General features: G+C 31.4%; 1 protein-coding gene across 1 annotated transcript in view; it reads left to right on the top strand.

Annotated features, from left to right (window-relative positions):
- Positions 1-17838, top strand: part of LOC108692568 — a 412667-nt gene that overhangs the window by 391955 nt on the left and 2874 nt on the right. The window contains exons 8-15 of the mRNA XM_018200878.1: positions 3733-3981; positions 4954-5218; positions 6120-6576; positions 7095-7359; positions 10638-11007; positions 16138-16415; positions 16819-17064; positions 17303-17453. Of these exons, the coding sequence (XP_018056367.1) occupies positions 3733-3981; positions 4954-5218; positions 6120-6576; positions 7095-7359; positions 10638-11007; positions 16138-16415; positions 16819-17064; positions 17303-17453 (2281 nt within the window). The remainder of the gene's footprint in view (positions 1-3732; positions 3982-4953; positions 5219-6119; positions 6577-7094; positions 7360-10637; positions 11008-16137; positions 16416-16818; positions 17065-17302; positions 17454-17838) is intronic.

Genomic DNA, 17838 nt, shown 5'->3' with positions numbered 1-17838 from the left:
ATAATAATAATAATAATAATAATAATAATAATTTGTCACTGCGACCGAAGTATTTTCTTCCTTCAGCTTCACGTAGTATTTAAGAAGCAAATGACAATCGTCACAAGTGCCATTATTCTCATAATTATTCTCATTTGAAAGCAGAAATAAAAAGATTGTCAGATGTTCCAAGTATTTTAAGAACGTATAATTTAAGAGTTTCGTTCCATAATAAGACCATCAAGATAATTGCGGAAATATTCGTGCTGCTATGTCTGGGATATTTAAATCTCCGCGGTCGATTTTCTTTTTACAGTGACCGAGTTAAACGCAATATAAATTCCGTCTAAGAATCGCAAGGGGGCGACATGAATCATTCTTGATAGAATCAAAATAATTCATTAGTGCTTAATTTTAATGACCGCCGGGAATTGAGCTTTAGTGCGTGCTATAACACGAGATATTTATGGAGCACTCCTGGCTTTCGTTGGCCTGCAATTTTTTATTTTCTAAGTCAAGATCGAGATTATAATCGCCAATCTAAATAGGCAATTTAAATAGCCGAATATAAAGTTCGCTGAGCATATAATAATTTATTTTACGTTTTACCAAATGATCTGTAAACATTTTACAAATTAAAGTTTTTACTTTGTTGCATAATTTAGACATTTAGTGTTTTTTAAGAAAAGATTAAAATAGTAAACTCTCGAGTATAACATATATTTATTTGTAATTCCAAAAATTTATAGGTTCTTAAAATTTGATTTTATAATTGTGATATAATTATTTCTTTGGTCGAGTTTGACAAAATGTCTTGCTTTATAATTATTTTATATTTTTAAATCTGCAGAAAAGAGAGAGAGAGATAGAGAGATTTTTGCATTAAGGAAAACATATATACATGTATTGTATATTATAAGTATTATCAAGGTTGAATAATGCTAAGTTAAAAAGTTAAAAATTAAGTTAAAAAGTTAATTAATTTTCATAAAACTTTTATAAAACTTATTAACTTTCATAAAACTTCATTTAGTTACATTTTAGACTCTTAACTTTACATAGTTATATTTTACTAATTTAATTTTGTAAAAGTTAACATTACTCGTACAGTACAGAATCTGCAGCAACATCGCTGCAAAATCTCTGCAATATTGCTGCAATGTTGCAGCAGTGTTGCTACAATTTTTGTACAACTTTGCTGTAAGGGCAGAATTGAATAATTGGATCTCTACTCGGATTATATGCTTGTACATTCACGTTCGTCGAAGATATATTTTACTAATTTTAAATAAATTCAAATGATGATTATTCCTACATCTTTATTTCAGGTTACGTATGCTTCTCTTGTCATGTAATAATGTTCATAAAACATCATTAATGTCCTGAATCCTGCTCGCCGTTTTTATACATTGTAGTTTAGAAAAAATCTACAATATTAGAGGATTTTTGTGGTATTTTGTTAGCTCAAAATTATATACAGAATATGTTCGTTGCGAAATTTTCGACTATCGATGTGAAAGCTTAAAATTTTTCCTACAAATTCATTTTTACAAAATTTTCCCGTAATTTTTTGTTGACTGAGTTACACGTGAGTTAAATAAAAAAAGCATTCTGATTTTGATTGCTCGTAATTCCGTTAAAAATCGTACCGCAATCAGATTGTTAAAACTCAAACTTTGCTCTATCGAATGGTATAACTGCTAATTTTTTAAATGTAGAATATATATAAATTTGAGCCAAAAATGTGACATTACACTATCCTTATAATTATTGTGCAATTAAAAGAAAAGTAATGTCATAGCATTTTAATTGCAGTACGAGTTTCAGGAGTTATGAGTAATCAAAGTCATTATGCTCCTTTTTACTTGCGAATAACTCCAAAGACAAAAAATTGTAGGAACATAAAAAACGATTTTGTAAAGGAAATTTCGAATTTTCACGATGTATTGTCGAAAATACTCGCAAATTTTTTTTTGTCTATGTGACCCACAAAGTGAGGAGAAAGATTTTTTAATTCGTAATTTTCTAGATTCGTGTAAAGAAGGCACGTCTCCATGTCAATGTCTCCGTGTTTAGCGCCGAGACACTACCAGTGTCTCCAGATATGTAAAAATTACCAAATTCACATGAATTAAAAAATTACAGTAACCTTTTCAAAATATATATTTTATGAGCTTTAAAACCTTTTTTTCGATTTTAATTAAATATTGTTCATTTTTTACGAAGATTTTGTACATACATGTAGGATAATATGATAACTCCGGTATATGCCACACCTATCAACAATTTAATTTATTAAGTATTATTTACTATGTTTATAGTAAACGAACTATATCAGTAAAAACTGTCTACTATTATGAAAAAAATATTAGAAATCCGGAATATTTATTTTTCATATTAAAAAATAAACTTTTTAAAACCCTTACATTTTTGCCGTATATTCCATAGGGATGGGATATATGGCTACTCAGGGAGGATGCGGCTATAAAAAATTTACAAATAATGCATATAAATAAGACGTATAATGATATAATAACTTATAAAATGTATTTATAAAGTTTTATTAAGGAATAAGAATGATAAATATGAAGTAATAAATAATAATTACAATCTTTCTACATATATTACAAGTGTTATGAGGTACATATTTCATATAATGCGTTTATTGAATTTAGTGCACTGAATTCAATCTGCGCACTTTGGGCATAAATTCCGCTCGCTAAAAATGTCGTATACCCCAAACAGATGGGATATACAAGACAACAATCTAAACAAAGAATACGAAAGCAAAGCACTTATATTTTTACACATGCTTTACTATTCCTATACTACATGTATGTATTACGAAATTACGAAGTCTTCTGCACGCCCTACATTAATCATTTTATGTAGATTATAATTTATAATAGCGTTACTTATTACAGTAACAAATTGATTCAACTTACAATAATTTCATTAATATTAACAGTAAGAAGCTGAAATCATAACATAATACTAATATAACATAAAGGCATGTAATAGAATAGTTGTGAGAAAATTACCTTCACTCCTTCTATTTTTTCTGATTTTTGCGGCGTGAATTCCAGCGTGGCGTGAATTTGCCGGAATTACCCTACAGAGTGTTCTGAAATTTTTTTCCAAACGCTCTTGTGTAAATAGAGCTGACTAAACTAAGTCGAAAAATTCTCCATTTACAATTTTCACAATAGTTAATAAGATGTTAATTACTAAAAATTGCCGAATATTGGTCTTCGATAATTTTTTTCTCAAATATCAATTTTACAAAAAAATTACAAAAGACAAAAACTTGTTTATTTTCTTTTCATAGAATTTTTAAGAATTTTTTAGAATTTTTTATCAACTTTTTAGTACCGCATTTTCTTATTGACAATTATTTTTATCAACATGAGAAAATACGATATTAAAAAATTCTGAAAAAATTCTCAGAATTTTATGAGAACAAAATAAACAAGTTTTGTCTCTTGCTTTTTCTGTAAAGTTGATAGTATTGAGTAAAAAAATTATTGAAGCCCAATATTCAGCGATTTTTAGTTAGTTAGAATTAATATCTTATTAACTACTGCGAAAATTGCAAAATGGTACAATACTTTTCGATTCAGTTTAGTTCACTCTATCTACATAAGAGCGCTTGACAAAAAATTTCGTGACACCCTTTTGAACTAAAATACCCCAGAACTTTTCCTTCAATCCAACAGAATATGCCAGAAATAATTTTCACACGTCTGTTTGCAGGCGCGCGTACATCAATATCAGGCGCAGATATCAAAGCTGCAACTGGAGAATGAGTCGATGCGTGGTCAACTACGCGGCCTGGAGGCAGCATGCGCCGGTGAAGTGCACGCCGCGCTGGTGGCACGTTTGGCAACCCTTGAAACGGAGCACGCAGCCTTAGCACGAGACGCTGACGCCCAACGTCGACAATATGAGCGGTGCCTGGACGACGTCGCCAACCAGGTGGTCCGCGCTCTCTTATCGCAAAAGGTTCATCGCTATGCTCTCGTTACCATCCTTTCCTTTTCTTTATTTCTCATTTTGTCTCTTTTCGTCCTCTTCGAATGTCCGTGTCCATTGCAACGAAAATGTGCGCTCTGTGAATGCTATTATGTATATAAAATGCTAAAGAATTTGTGTATAAACTTTGAGATTATTATTTGGAAAGTTTCACAAGAGAAGTTTCTTCAAGTGTAGCTTTGGAGAGATTTTTCTTTTTTAAAACGATGTTGAAAACATACGATCAAGAGACAGTGTCTCGCGCCAAGTATATCTTGTATACGAAAGATTCTTACACACTTTGTTTAATTTATACGAACTTCAATTCAATAAAATTTTATTTCTTTTTTTACTACGATTTATTTAGATTACTCAAATTATTACATATGTAGATAAATATAACGTTTGAAGGCGGAGATTTTCAGCACTGTATAATAATTAGGATTTTTCACGCCTAGAGAAATAATAATGTCTGATTTGAACGTAATAATCTTTTCAAAACTTATATATAAAAAATAAGTAAAATGTATGATAACATTTAATAAATTTTCATTAATACATTATTTATTCTTCTTAAGTTTACACTGAAAGAAAAGATTGACTGAATGTGGCATAACATTTTTGATTGCAGGAAAATTGGCTGCTGCAGTTACAATAATTAAAAATGCTGTATCATATTTTGCCATCTAATTTGCTGCAGTAGCCAATCTTTTCTTTCAGTGTACAATAAAAAAAATAAAATTTAATAGATTGTACAAATGGTATGCAATTCACATAAGTCTAGAAAATACTTAGCTATTATTTTTCTAGGATTGTTAATATCTAATATCAATTTTTAAGTTTTACTTAGAATTGTTTTTTGAAAGGATTAAATCTGCCGTAGCAAGCTTCTTTCCACTCGCTAATGCTTTTTAAATGACACATATTGAATAACAATACTGATGGCCATCGAATTGTTCTTAGGGTCTTAGGGAGGAAATAGGTGCATTGCAAAGACGTATACGAGAGCTTGAGGCTCAAAATCGAGCATTATCAGGACTCTTGGCGCAGGCTGCCAGTCCTGAAAGCCCTACTGAACTTATCCAAGGAATTCTCGAGGCTGGTCCAACCGCCCTGGTCGCCGCTTTGGGTCTGGACCCTTCCTGGGTACCCCTCTCAAGACCGCGTTCCCTCAATTTACAAATACCTGTGATGGCAACCACTAAGTGTCGACGTAGTAGACCTCTTGGTACTAATTGTCTTTTATCACGATTAATACATTTACTATAGAATCAAACGTAATTACACTGGAAAAAGTATCTGATTGATTGAATTCTAATTGAAAATAGACAAATCAAAATTTTCTGATTCATTCATTTTTAACCAAAAGTTTTTCTCAGTAGAAATCTTGAAAAATTTTGTCCATTCTTAAGATATTTTTATTCTATTATTTACTTGATCACACATGTTATTATACATCAGCATTTTTCAACACTTTTTGACTCGCGGCACATTAAATAGCGACCAAATTTGTCGAAAAAAAATTATTAGATGCTTCAGCAATCAGCATAAGTCTTTTATCAAATATTGCCAACATGACATTAAAAAATAATTATAAGTTCTAAAATTTTTAATTTATTGTTTTAAAAGTGATTTTATTGTAATAATGAGAAAGATATCATGATTTAATTAAAATAAGAATGTATTCATATGTACTATAATTTAGATAATTTTTATAATTTTTTAAAGTATTTTTTAAAGTATTTTTTAAAGTATTTTAATGCCTTACTCGGTTTTTTATTTATTTGTAATCTTTTTCACTTCTTTTTACTTTTCCTAAAATGTTGCGACACACTGGAGATCCTTTGCGATACAACAATTAGAGAGCATCAAAGGGAGAGAGTGGCAAATTGCATCACATGAATAATCGCGTCCAATCAAGATGGAGGTCACGTGACCAGTCTTCTTCAATCTCTTCCATGCCTATGGAGCTTTGATGCCCACGTCCAATCAGAGGAGACGGGTCACATGATGCAGTTTGCCACTTTCTTTGAGGCTCTTTAATAGCAATGTGATATAGTATAAAATGATAAGACAAAACTATAATGCGTCTACTCTTCTCGGAAATTGTTCGACTAAATCATTTACAGCGCAAAAACCGTCGGAGGAAGAAGGCAGCGAAAGCCCAGAAAGCGGTAATCGCGACGAGGGCTACTCGACCATGTCGAGTGATGTTCAAGGTGAGGGTACGCGTCAGGAACCATCTGTGCGCGGCCTTGAAGATCTGAAGGAGGCCACCGACGAGACCGAAGCTGATGTGTCGCCGGATGCTCGTCTCGTCGCCCTCGACGCCAGCGATCCGGACGTCCTCTTTCTACCTCTGAATCTCACTGTGGGCATCAATCCGCGCCACAGCTATCCGCCGACTAAAGATCTGTTACCCTATCAGCATGTAATGCGTAGCTTCTCCGACAGTCATCTCTGTCTCAAGCTCACTACTACTGCCAATTTTACACCGTATAAACTGCCTAGCCCCCTAGGCTCATCTTCTCTCTTGCTAGTGGAGGAGGAAGGTTGGGACACCGAATATGTACAACAATGGCTTAGGTTTGTTTTATATATTTCTAAGGGTATATAATCGCTAGATTATGAAAATGATTGAGGAAACGTAAAAGCGAAATATGTGAGTATAACATTAGAGACTCTAATGTCTCTTCCTGTTTAATTAAAGTTAACTTCTTTTATGAAGTTTATTAAAGAAAAACGCTAGTAAACTATTATTATTTTCACAGATCATAAATCAATTAAAATCGAGTTTATAATATTAAAAGATTAAATTATGTGTTAATATAAAAGTTAGATTTCGTATATTATAAATATTGGAATTTACATTCGAAAAAACATTTTAAATATATTACACACGCAAATTATAATAAAACTTTATTATTTGTTTAATAATTAATATTTGTTTAAGTTATGTTACGGTTTTTCAATTAAACATTTTATGAAACCGATACAACAGAAAAACAATCGTATCTTCTCGAAAGTAGATTATCCGGATAGTAGATTATCGATATAACTAAAACATAAAAATATGTCAGAATTGATCACCGCACGGGTTTCAGGCTCGATGATAGTAGAAGTACGCAACAACATCGAGATCTGCTCGAATTGGAATATGACAGAGCGGAGTTGGAGGATTGGAGTTTCTCCCTGTCCACAGAAGACCTCGTACAAAATGAATCCGCAATATGGAAGGAGCAACCAGCTACAAATACACCTGCCCTGCCAGCAATCAAGGAACATAATCTTCTGGAATTGGAGGAGGACGCAAACGAATGTCTGTGGAACGGTGCGAGCTATCTTGCCGATAGGACCGGAGGAGAGCTGGTATGTCTATCGAGTGTTACACAATATCGATTGACGTCTACAACATTCGTTTATTTTAATAAAAATATCGTTACGAAGAGTCGAATCTATAGCTATTTGCCTAATTAATTCGAATGCGAGCGTATTATATATATATATGAAAGTACTTTTAAATTTGTAAAAAGATAATTCTTAAAGAATTTAAATTTTATATTAGCAATTTATAATCATCTAATATCTGATGAATTTGAAATTTGTTTAATTGTTTTTTGATTATTAATTTCTAAAGTTTTCTTAAAAATTTTTAAATATTTCAGGACATTTAATGACACTGTCCGATTTAATAACATGGATTTTAGACCACAAACCGAACCAAGTGCTTTTTATAAATAAATTAAATTTTTATCGCTGAAAATGAATCCATAAATAAAATTGCTCTATCACGTCAGGTTTTTAAGAAAATTGAATCTAAAAGTACCAGAAATGGCATTTTTTGGTATCTTTGAGCTGAATTAAATATCTCAAAAATGTGACGTGATAGAGCAATTTCATTTACAGATTCATTTTCAGCGATAAAAAATTTATATGAGTCACTTTTGTTGGCTTTATACAATAATCGACCCCCTGACTATGAATATCGGCCTGACTGTGAATACATAGGCTCGAAACATGACTTCGGAAAATCGGGACAATGCGGTTGCTAGAAAAGTTGGAAATATATACATACGATAACACATACGGAATACATATGTTTGTATAAAATTTCATTTTATTTGATTAAATAGTAAGTGCATCGATATTTATTGAAAAATACATTTATGCATAGTCATAAACCGAACTTTTTTTTTAATTTACCGGACTTCAAAAAACTTCGAAATAAAAAAAAAATAAAATGGGACTTGAGCGACAGCTTTCCTTCTCAAAATATATTCTATGCAAATATGAAAATACACAAATTTACAGAATTACAAGAAAATAGGAAGAAAAATATTAAATTTAGTATAACAAAAGAGGGCTATGAGCCAAAAATTATATTATTTCATTACTTATAACAAAAAGATATATTGAACAAAAATTTAACAAATTATTCAAATGTAAATAATAAACAAAAATATTAAAAAATACCTATGTAAATACATATGTAAATATAAAATATACAATATAACAACAGAAAAATATTTATCAAATTCTCTAAATTGACAATTTTCTCCTACAAGAGCACTCGAATTTATTCAGCACTTTTCCGAAGCCAGAAATCGAGTTCAATTTTTTCATGACCGGCCGCTTGAGTTTGATCTTCTTTTTAATTCGTAAATTGGACATAAGTTACTCATAGCGCTTGAGAAAAAATATATATATAAAATAATAGACTAAAAATCTCTTCTCGAGGCACTCGTCCACGTAAGACAGTTACCAGTGTGATTGGTGATTGTCGATTTTAAAAAAGTAACGGAAAAATAACGAAAATTAACTTTCTCTCAAGTACCGGAAACTGTAACGAGTTACTTTTAAAAATAAATATTTAGTAATGGTAACTACTCGATAATGAGTAACTCTAATTTGTTACCTTTAAAAAATAACTTTCCATTCCCTATATGTATATGTATCCATATATTAATTAAATTTGATTCAATTTAAATCGTATAATCATGAAATTAATTTTATTTATAATAGTGTGAGTTCGCAATTAAACTACTGTAATAATATCACGAATTAAATTGAATTAAATTGACAAACAATTTTTTTAATAATTTGATGCTCAATCAGGCATCATATTATTGGGAGTACAAATTAATTCGGTCCGTTTTTTTGTGCATTTATTTCAAAATGAATAGATCAATTAAAGTATTGTCCATCACTGCCTATTACTTTTTCTCATTTCTCAGGCAATTTTCGAATTCCATCTCGAAAAAATGACTCATCTTTGGAGACGATGCAATTTTGGAGCCAATTTTCGATTTCTGCGAAAAAAGTGAACCGATGACTTGTTGCATTCTTCGGAACAACCAGTAATCAGAAGGAACAATGTTCGGAGAATCCGGCGGGTGCGGTAAAACATCCCATTTGAGCGTTTCCAAATATTTTTTTACGACATGAGGCCGAGTTGTCATGAAGAAGAATAACTTTATCATGTCTTTGCTAGTATTCCAGCCGTTTTTCTCGCAATGCACGGCTCAAATCGAATCAATTGTAGCCGATACCGATCACTCGTAATGGAATCACCAGGTTTCAGCAGCTCATAGTAAACAAGACCCTTTTGGTTCCATCAGATACAGAGCATGATTTTCGAACCATAAATGTTTGGCCATGGTGTTAATGTTGAGGTCGACGGCAACGATTGACCGGGTTTAACGTAATATTGTTTCTTCTTGGGGATGTCGTAAAATATCCACTTCTCATCTCCAGTCACAATCCGATGCAAAAAACCTTTTCTCTGTTGTCTTTAAATTAGCTGTTCGCAAGTGAAAAATCACCTTTCAACGTTTCTCGGTTTCAGTTCATAAGGCACCCAATTGTTTTTGAATCATTCCCATGGCTCTCAATCGTATAGAAACGGCTTGTTGAGTTATGATTCTGCAAGCTCCTCTTGCGTTTGACTCTGATCTTCTTCGAATAATCTCCTCTAATTCTTTGTTTTCGAATTTTTTTGGCTGTCCAGAGCGAGGGTTGTCTTCAACGCTGAAATCTCCATCCTTGAAACGTCGAAATTATTCCCTACATGATTTATCAGGAGCAGTGTCACCATAAACTTCGACAAGCATTCGAGCTCAGCTGCACTTTTCTTCCAATTAAAGCAGAAAATCAAAACCTCCCGCAAATGCTGCTTGGTTAACACAAAATTCGACATTTCAAACACAGTAAAAATCAAGGTTTTTATATGAAATTCAAAGTGATATAAACTGAATATTATTAGCAGATGTTTAACCTCTCTGAAATCGCCAAAATCAGCTGTTACTATGAACCATTCACAACAGCTGGAGCTATCTTTAGGGAAACGGACTGAACTAATTTGTACTCCCAATAGAAGGATGTTAATGTGAAAAACTGTAAATAAATTTATTGCAAAAAATTTATTGCCGGTTAAAACTGAATCTCTTGTATTTCGTATGAACGTCCTAAGCTTTAGATTACTAAGGTAATCTTACTTGTAGTAATATTCTTATATCCTAGTAATATTCTTCGCAATAATCGGTATTTAAAGAAACAACGTCATCTTCAAGCGGCGTAATATAAACAATAAGAATCATAAAGTATTATGTTATACTAATTCTTGCAGCAAATTATCATTTATTTCTTAGGTTGCGCTTTTAATGGACGCAAGGACAAACGGACCTTGGCCATATGCCTCAAGTCCCGGTGCGTCCTGGAGTAGTGAGGAAGGTGCCCTGGAGAACTCGAGTAAGCGTTCATCGGCGGCACTCTCTGGCTGCAGCGACGATCCTGACACTCCGTCAATCGGCACGGACTTCACCAGGGACTTTTACCGGCTAGTAAAGTTCGAGAGCACCAAGAGCTTGGCGAGCACGTCCTCCAGAAGTGGTAGGCCACCACCGGATAGAGAACAAGCGCTTCAGAGTGTCCTGTCTTTCATCGCCGAACAACAGATGTACCTCGCAGAGTTACCGAATAATCCTGTGGAATCGCAGAACGTGTCTCACTCAACAGAAGGTGATACTCAATCGTATTCGTTAATTAAACAGAAAACGTTTCGTGCTGTCTATTTTTCAGTCAAGTTATTATTATCATAATCATAAAATACAGGAAAAAAAAATAAAAAATCAATTAACTAAAAGAAATGGTACTTATTCAGATTAAGGGATATCTCGCCGATGACCTTCACCTTGACATATGTTGTCAAGGTCATGGTCATGAGTGATTTCCAACAGGTTTTAGGTGATGGTCGTCCTTCGTTAAAAAATTAATAACAAAAAAAGTTCAACTACATAACACGAGAATTCTCTACTTTAAAATATATTTACTATTCGTGTACTGTAGGAAGGTGGTCAGAGTCGAGGGTGACACACGTGCGCCCCTTTGCAAGAGGGGGGTGAGAGTCGAAGGTGAAAGTTATACACCTTTTGCAGGGGGGGGGGGAGAGGAAGATGAGAGTCCAAGGAAGATATTATTCAACAACTTTCAACGCCAAGCGACTCTCATCCATCCTCCCTGCAAAGGGGTGCAGAACTCTCACCTTCGACTCTCATCCTCCTACAGTACATGAATAGCAAACATATTTTAAAGCTGGGAATATTCGTGTTATATAGTTGTATTATATGTATTAAACTTTCCGAAGATGTCATTAAACTTTCCGAATCTTTTTCTGAAAAATGTGGTAGAAATCAAATGTTATTTTTAAACTAAACAATCAATGAAAAAAACGGGCAATTAAAAGCCTACATTCACAGTAATTGTAGCGATTATACCAACATATATTTCTCAATACTACATATATACATATAACAAATATAGAATATTTCAGCTGAATTCAAGTTATTTTCAGCAGTCTAGTAGTAATAAAATCTCTTGATAAATAATTCGAGACATCTTAGGTAGCCTCGTATAATATAACTTTCTTAATTCAAATAATCGTAAATCAAAGTAATTGAATGCAACAAGGGAGTGTCCTAGATTACCAAATCTGAAGTATGTAACCGTCTTTTATTTAGTTATTAATTAATTTAGTAATTAATTTAGTTATTAAGCTAAATGCGAGTTAAATAAAAAATAATATATATAAGGATAGTTATCATAAAGAAAAATCACCAATTTATTATGGAAATTTATCTACTGCACTTCATAATTGCACAATAAAATCAGATCGGTAAAAAGAATATACACAACGCTAAGCATCTTTAGCGACATATTCACAGTGTCAAAGCAGTGTCACGTATGTAAATTAACATGAAAGACTAAATATTGTAAGTAAACAATGTTAAGAAAGTCATCGAATAAAGAAAATACATAGATAGAAAATTGAATATAGTCAAATGATCCAAAAACGAGTTAAAAATCTATCTATTATTTTTGTATAAGCATGGTACAAGAATTATGTGTCTGATTTTAAATTTAGTTCATTCTCTTGCATTTTAATATTGAGCATCTCTGACACCAATCTTTTACCAAAATATCTCTTTTATTTATAAAATTTTTGTTCCAATCAAATTTATGATCAAATTCTAATCTATGTTCTGAAATAACAGATAAATTATCACTTTTTTTATCAATATCATTTTCGTGTTCATTAATTCTGGTCTTTAACTTACAACCCGTCTGTCCCACATAGAAAGCATTACAATTTTTACAATTAATCTTGTATACAACATTTTTTTTAAAATCGTGTGATAAAACGTCTTTCTGAGCTTTGATGATTCCGTCAAATTTATTTAAACTAAAGAAAGATAATTTGATTAAGACATTAAGATTCTTAGAAATGTTCCTAAATTTATCATAAATATCCGGTAAAAAAAGTATAATAAATTAAGAGATTTTTTTATCTTCAGTCTCCTTATTATTAGATTTATCTTCTTGTTTTGCATTTTAATAGAGATTTTAAATTAATAATGTTAAAAATATGTAAAAATAAATTATGTAAAAAATAAATTTGATAGTGTAATTATTGTTCAAAAACGTCTTAATAAAATTGTAATTTTTCATATGATATCTCAGATGAGAAAATAAAAAGACTCTGTCAACCATGTTTATTAGAACATCTCTCTTTTGTGAGAACGGATGGAGGGATAACAAACTGAGATACCTGCCTGAGAATGTCAATTTGTGAATTTCAATTTTTCGTTCGCATTAATTATAGTCACATCCAAGAAATTCAAACAATTATCACCAATCTCTATCGTGAACTGTAATCTTGGATGTAACGAATTAAATATCTCCAAAAATTCATCTAAGTGATTGAGGATAGCAATCGCGATGTCCACATATCTATAGTAAAACGGTAGCTCAATTCCAAATCTCCTCAAAGCTTTGTTCTCTAGATCTTTTCAACCAAAATTTTTAAAATTTTGTTTACAAAAGAAGATTGTTCTGCGACATTTAAGTAGGATCTATTATTCGGATTTAAATTTTCACCCACGTAATAAATATAATAAATTGAAGAATTCTTATGTACGTAGAATTTTTAATGTCGAATTTAATGATGTGTTTAGAACATTATACAACTCAAAAAGACAAATTTTGATTCTATTCAGAAAGATTTCTTGTTGAATTCCTGCTTATCTTTGTGATGCATTCTTTTATCAAACAAAACAATTTTCTTAGACAAAAACATAAAGATGAACATAAGAAACTGGACAAGAAGATTAATTGATTAATTAACAAACGCAATAATAAAATGATCTCCAAAATTACATTGATTTAATATTTTTGGATTTGCTCTGATAATAGTTCTTTTTTGTTTTTTAATAAATTACCTTCTGATTCTGTGAATAACAAGAATAATTTTAAAGTTGATATTCTTTTCTTTTTTCCTGCTCCAAATGAATATTCAGCATTATTTACTATTAGAAATAAATGATTTGTGAATTTGTATCACAAACCGACATTCTCAGGCAGATACCTCAGTTTCTTATCTCTCCATCCGCTCTCATAAAAAAGAGATGTTCTAATAAGCAAGGTTGACAGAGTCTTTTTACTTTTTACTTTCTCATCCGAGATATCATATGAAAAACTTCAATTTTATTATTAAGACGTTTTGGAACAATGATTACTCTATCAAATTTATCTTTGACACTATTAATTTAAGATTAAGATCTCTGTTAAAATGCAAAACAAGTAGATAAATCTAACATTAAGGAGATTGAAGATAAAAAAAATCTCTTCTCTTACGAAAAAATACCCTCAATTTTGGGCGTTAAACATTCAAAAAGAACGCTCAAATTTGGGTATAATTTCGGATCAACTGAAGGTTACACCCAATTAAAGGTTAACGTTCAAAGAAAACTATCAAAATAAATGGCTTTATTATATAAAATTAATTAAATCTGTTTTATTCCTAAAATAATATTATTAATTTGCAATATATTTTCCGAAATACACACGACAAAATTATAATTTTAAAAAATGCTCTTTCTCTCTTCCTCTCTCTCTCTCTCATTTGGAAATTAATTTCCTTATTTTTCTAAGTAGTCATTTAATATCGTATCCTATCCAACTTGACCACTGTAATTGTATAGGAACTGCTGATCCAAGAACACTGAATGTTATGTAACTGTGATATATTTCAATAGGACTTCACATCTTTAGGACTGCGTGAAACATCTTTTTGATAAATTTTATTTAGATTGCATTTGGAAACATCATCTGGATGCCTTTGTATTTTAAATTATCATTGTTTCACATTGGACAACAAGGATAAAACGATATATGAGACACTCGGTGTTTCCGAACACAGCCTAAATAAGTTTGTCAAAATGATGTTTCATGCGTATAGTATTAAAAGAGTTGGTTTACTATATCTTTTTTATCGGATATTTAAGATAAATTTAGAAACATTACTAAGAATCTTAATGTCAGATTATCTTTCTTTAGTTTAAATAAACTTGACGGAATCATCAAAGCTCAGAAAGACGTTTTATCACACAATTCTAAGAAAAATGTTGTATATAAGATTAATTGTAAAAATTGTCATGTTTCCTATGTGAGTTGTAAAGACCAGAATTAATGAACACAAAAATGATATTAATTAAAAAAGTGGTAATTTATCTGTTATTTCAGAATATAGGTTAGCATTTGACTATGAATTTGATTGGAATAACACAAAAATTTTAGATAACGAGAAATATTTTGGTAAAAGATTAGTATCAGAAATGTTCAATATTAAAATGCAAGAGAATGAATTAAATTTGAAATCAGACACAGAATTCTTGCACTATGCTTATACGAATATAGATAGTACATAATACATAATAAATAGATTTTAACTCGTTTTTGAATCATTTGATTATATTCAATTTTTCTATGTATTTTCTTTATTCGACATTTACTTTTTTGATATTATTATTTCCATACTTATAATATTTAGTCTTTCATGTTAATTTATATACGTGATTTTGCTTTGACACTGTGAATATGTCGCTAAAAACGCTTGATATTGTGATCTTTTTTTTGCCGATCGTGATTTAATTTATAGTATTTTATTGTGCAGTTATGGAGTGCAGTAAGTAAGTTTCCATACTAAATTAGTGATCTTTCTTTATGATAACTGTCCTTCTTATATATATTATTTTTCATTTAACTCGCACTTAGCCTAACAACTAAATGAGGTTACATACTTCAGATTTACGACTACTTGAATTGTATTAAGGAAGTTGTATTAAGGAAGTTGTATTATACGAGACTACCAAAATGTCTCGAATTTATCAAGAGATATTTAGAGTTATTATACTAGATTGCTGAAGATGGCTTGAATTAAACCGAAACGTTCGATTTGTTATATATAGTACCGAAAAATATATGTTGATATAATCGCTCCAATTACTGCGAACCTAGATTCTTAATTGCCCGTTTTTTCATTTGTTTAGTTTTTATCTTAAGAGCCCAACTTTAATTATTCTTTTGTTATTTTTAAAACTTTTTTTTATTAATAACTTTTTAACGAAGATCGACCGTCACCTGAAACCTGTCAGAGGTTACTCAGGGTGACATACGTCAAAGTTAAGGTCATTGACGGGGTGTCCCTTAATCTGAATAATTACCAAGAAATTTTTTAAATATAATAATGAAAGAATGGAATTAAAATGATAGAAAAGATATTAAAAATGTGTTTTTAAATCTCATCGCTTATAGAATTGGTCCCTAATAAAACTGATTCTACGGGAGAGACAAAGATAGCGAAGCTAGAAAGTTCGTCCGTTCAAGAGCATAGTCGCATCGGAAATGCGAATGAAATGAGCAGCAACAATGAGCTACTCGATCAGATACAGGTACCACCATTGACACTCGAGGAGAGGATTGTAAGCGCTGTGTCGTGTAATGGCGGTATCACATATACAACGGTAGCATCGGAATTAGGAGCTGTTCCCGAGGAGGACGAAGAGGCAACTTCCTCTACGCCTAGTACAGTTGCAAGTTTACTTTCAAATACTACTTAAATTTGCACGAAAGAAAAGAAAAGCGACACTTATTCAATTTCCCTTTTTCTTCCTGAAGAAATAATTTTTATTTTTAAGAAATAATTTCTTTATTTCAAGAAATTTTATTGAGAGATATTATTTGTTTCACTTAACATTGAATTATCAATATAATAATATAATATAATATAATATAATATAATATAATATGATATAAACATTCTCTCACTTATAATAATATATAATAATGTTAATATAAAACAATAACAGTTACTACTAGTAGTATTAATTAATGTGTTAACATTATAAAGAGAAATTAATTTTATGCATAAAAATTTTTAATTTAATTTCTAGCAAAACACTTTATTATATTAACGATTGCATAATCTTCATACAGGTCAGCCCGGCACGAGCAACGCTTCTCGTGGAGGGCAGAGATCGAACATTGAGCTTCCATGAACGTGCCACATCCAAGGACGTTATAGATGAATTGAATCGCATGATTCGAAAGGGTGAAGATACTACTGCTGTTAACATCGTTAATAACGAATCGCAGGTACCGCTTGAGAAATTGGATCTTGCTTGCTGCTGTCCGACAGGATGGGTTCACGTTGAACGTGATATTGACTTCACCGACCCCAAGGTGAGCTTCCAGTAAGACTAAACTATAGAAATTTTAAGTAACTTAGATAAATAATAGAATAATGCTCACAAATAAAGTGCTTGACGATTTCAATACGGATATAAGAATTAATCGCTAGAAATTGTTTACTTGAATACAACAATTTTTCACAAATACAAGATGTCATGTAAATCACTTCATTATGCTTTTATTTCTATGTGAAAATGAATGCAATACTGATCGCTATACTTTCACTTAGGCCAGAGCAAATCTCTTAGACGTGATGTTAGCAAGCAGCGAAAGTTCTTCGGCGACATCGAGTAGTGGTTCGGCAGGTAGCGACTCGGGAGATGAACCACCTGATTACCGTCACTTGCACAGATTACACCGGTACCGACGGCAAAAAAAAGGTATTCGTCTTCGGATATCTACTCGGTAGATATTTTTGCCATGCCTTTTCGCGCATCACCACTCACCATCTTTGTGCAAAATGCACAAATTATTAATAATTTAAATGCAATCCTTATTCTCTATCATTCTTAGCGCCTAACCCTTAGCTATCATTTTCTGTTTCATCAACAAATGTTTAATATTCTCATTATCGCTTTTTGTTTAAAATTGTGAAATTTTTATTAATCGACTAATCTGAAAACGTGCAAAGAGCTTGAAGCATTTGATTAATAATAATCCAATATTTTGAATATTTACGTGTAGAACATCTGAATTGTCATTTTATACATGATTTATTTTAGTGGATAAGATGCTGGTTTCTGATTTTATATATATATATATATA

This window comes from Atta colombica, unplaced genomic scaffold, assembly GCF_001594045.1.
Source record: "Atta colombica isolate Treedump-2 unplaced genomic scaffold, Acol1.0 scaffold77, whole genome shotgun sequence".
Classification (NCBI taxonomy): Eukaryota; Metazoa; Arthropoda; class Insecta; order Hymenoptera; family Formicidae; genus Atta; species Atta colombica.
The sequence above is the reverse complement of the archived record's forward strand: the minus strand, read 5'-3'. Positions and strand labels throughout refer to the sequence as shown.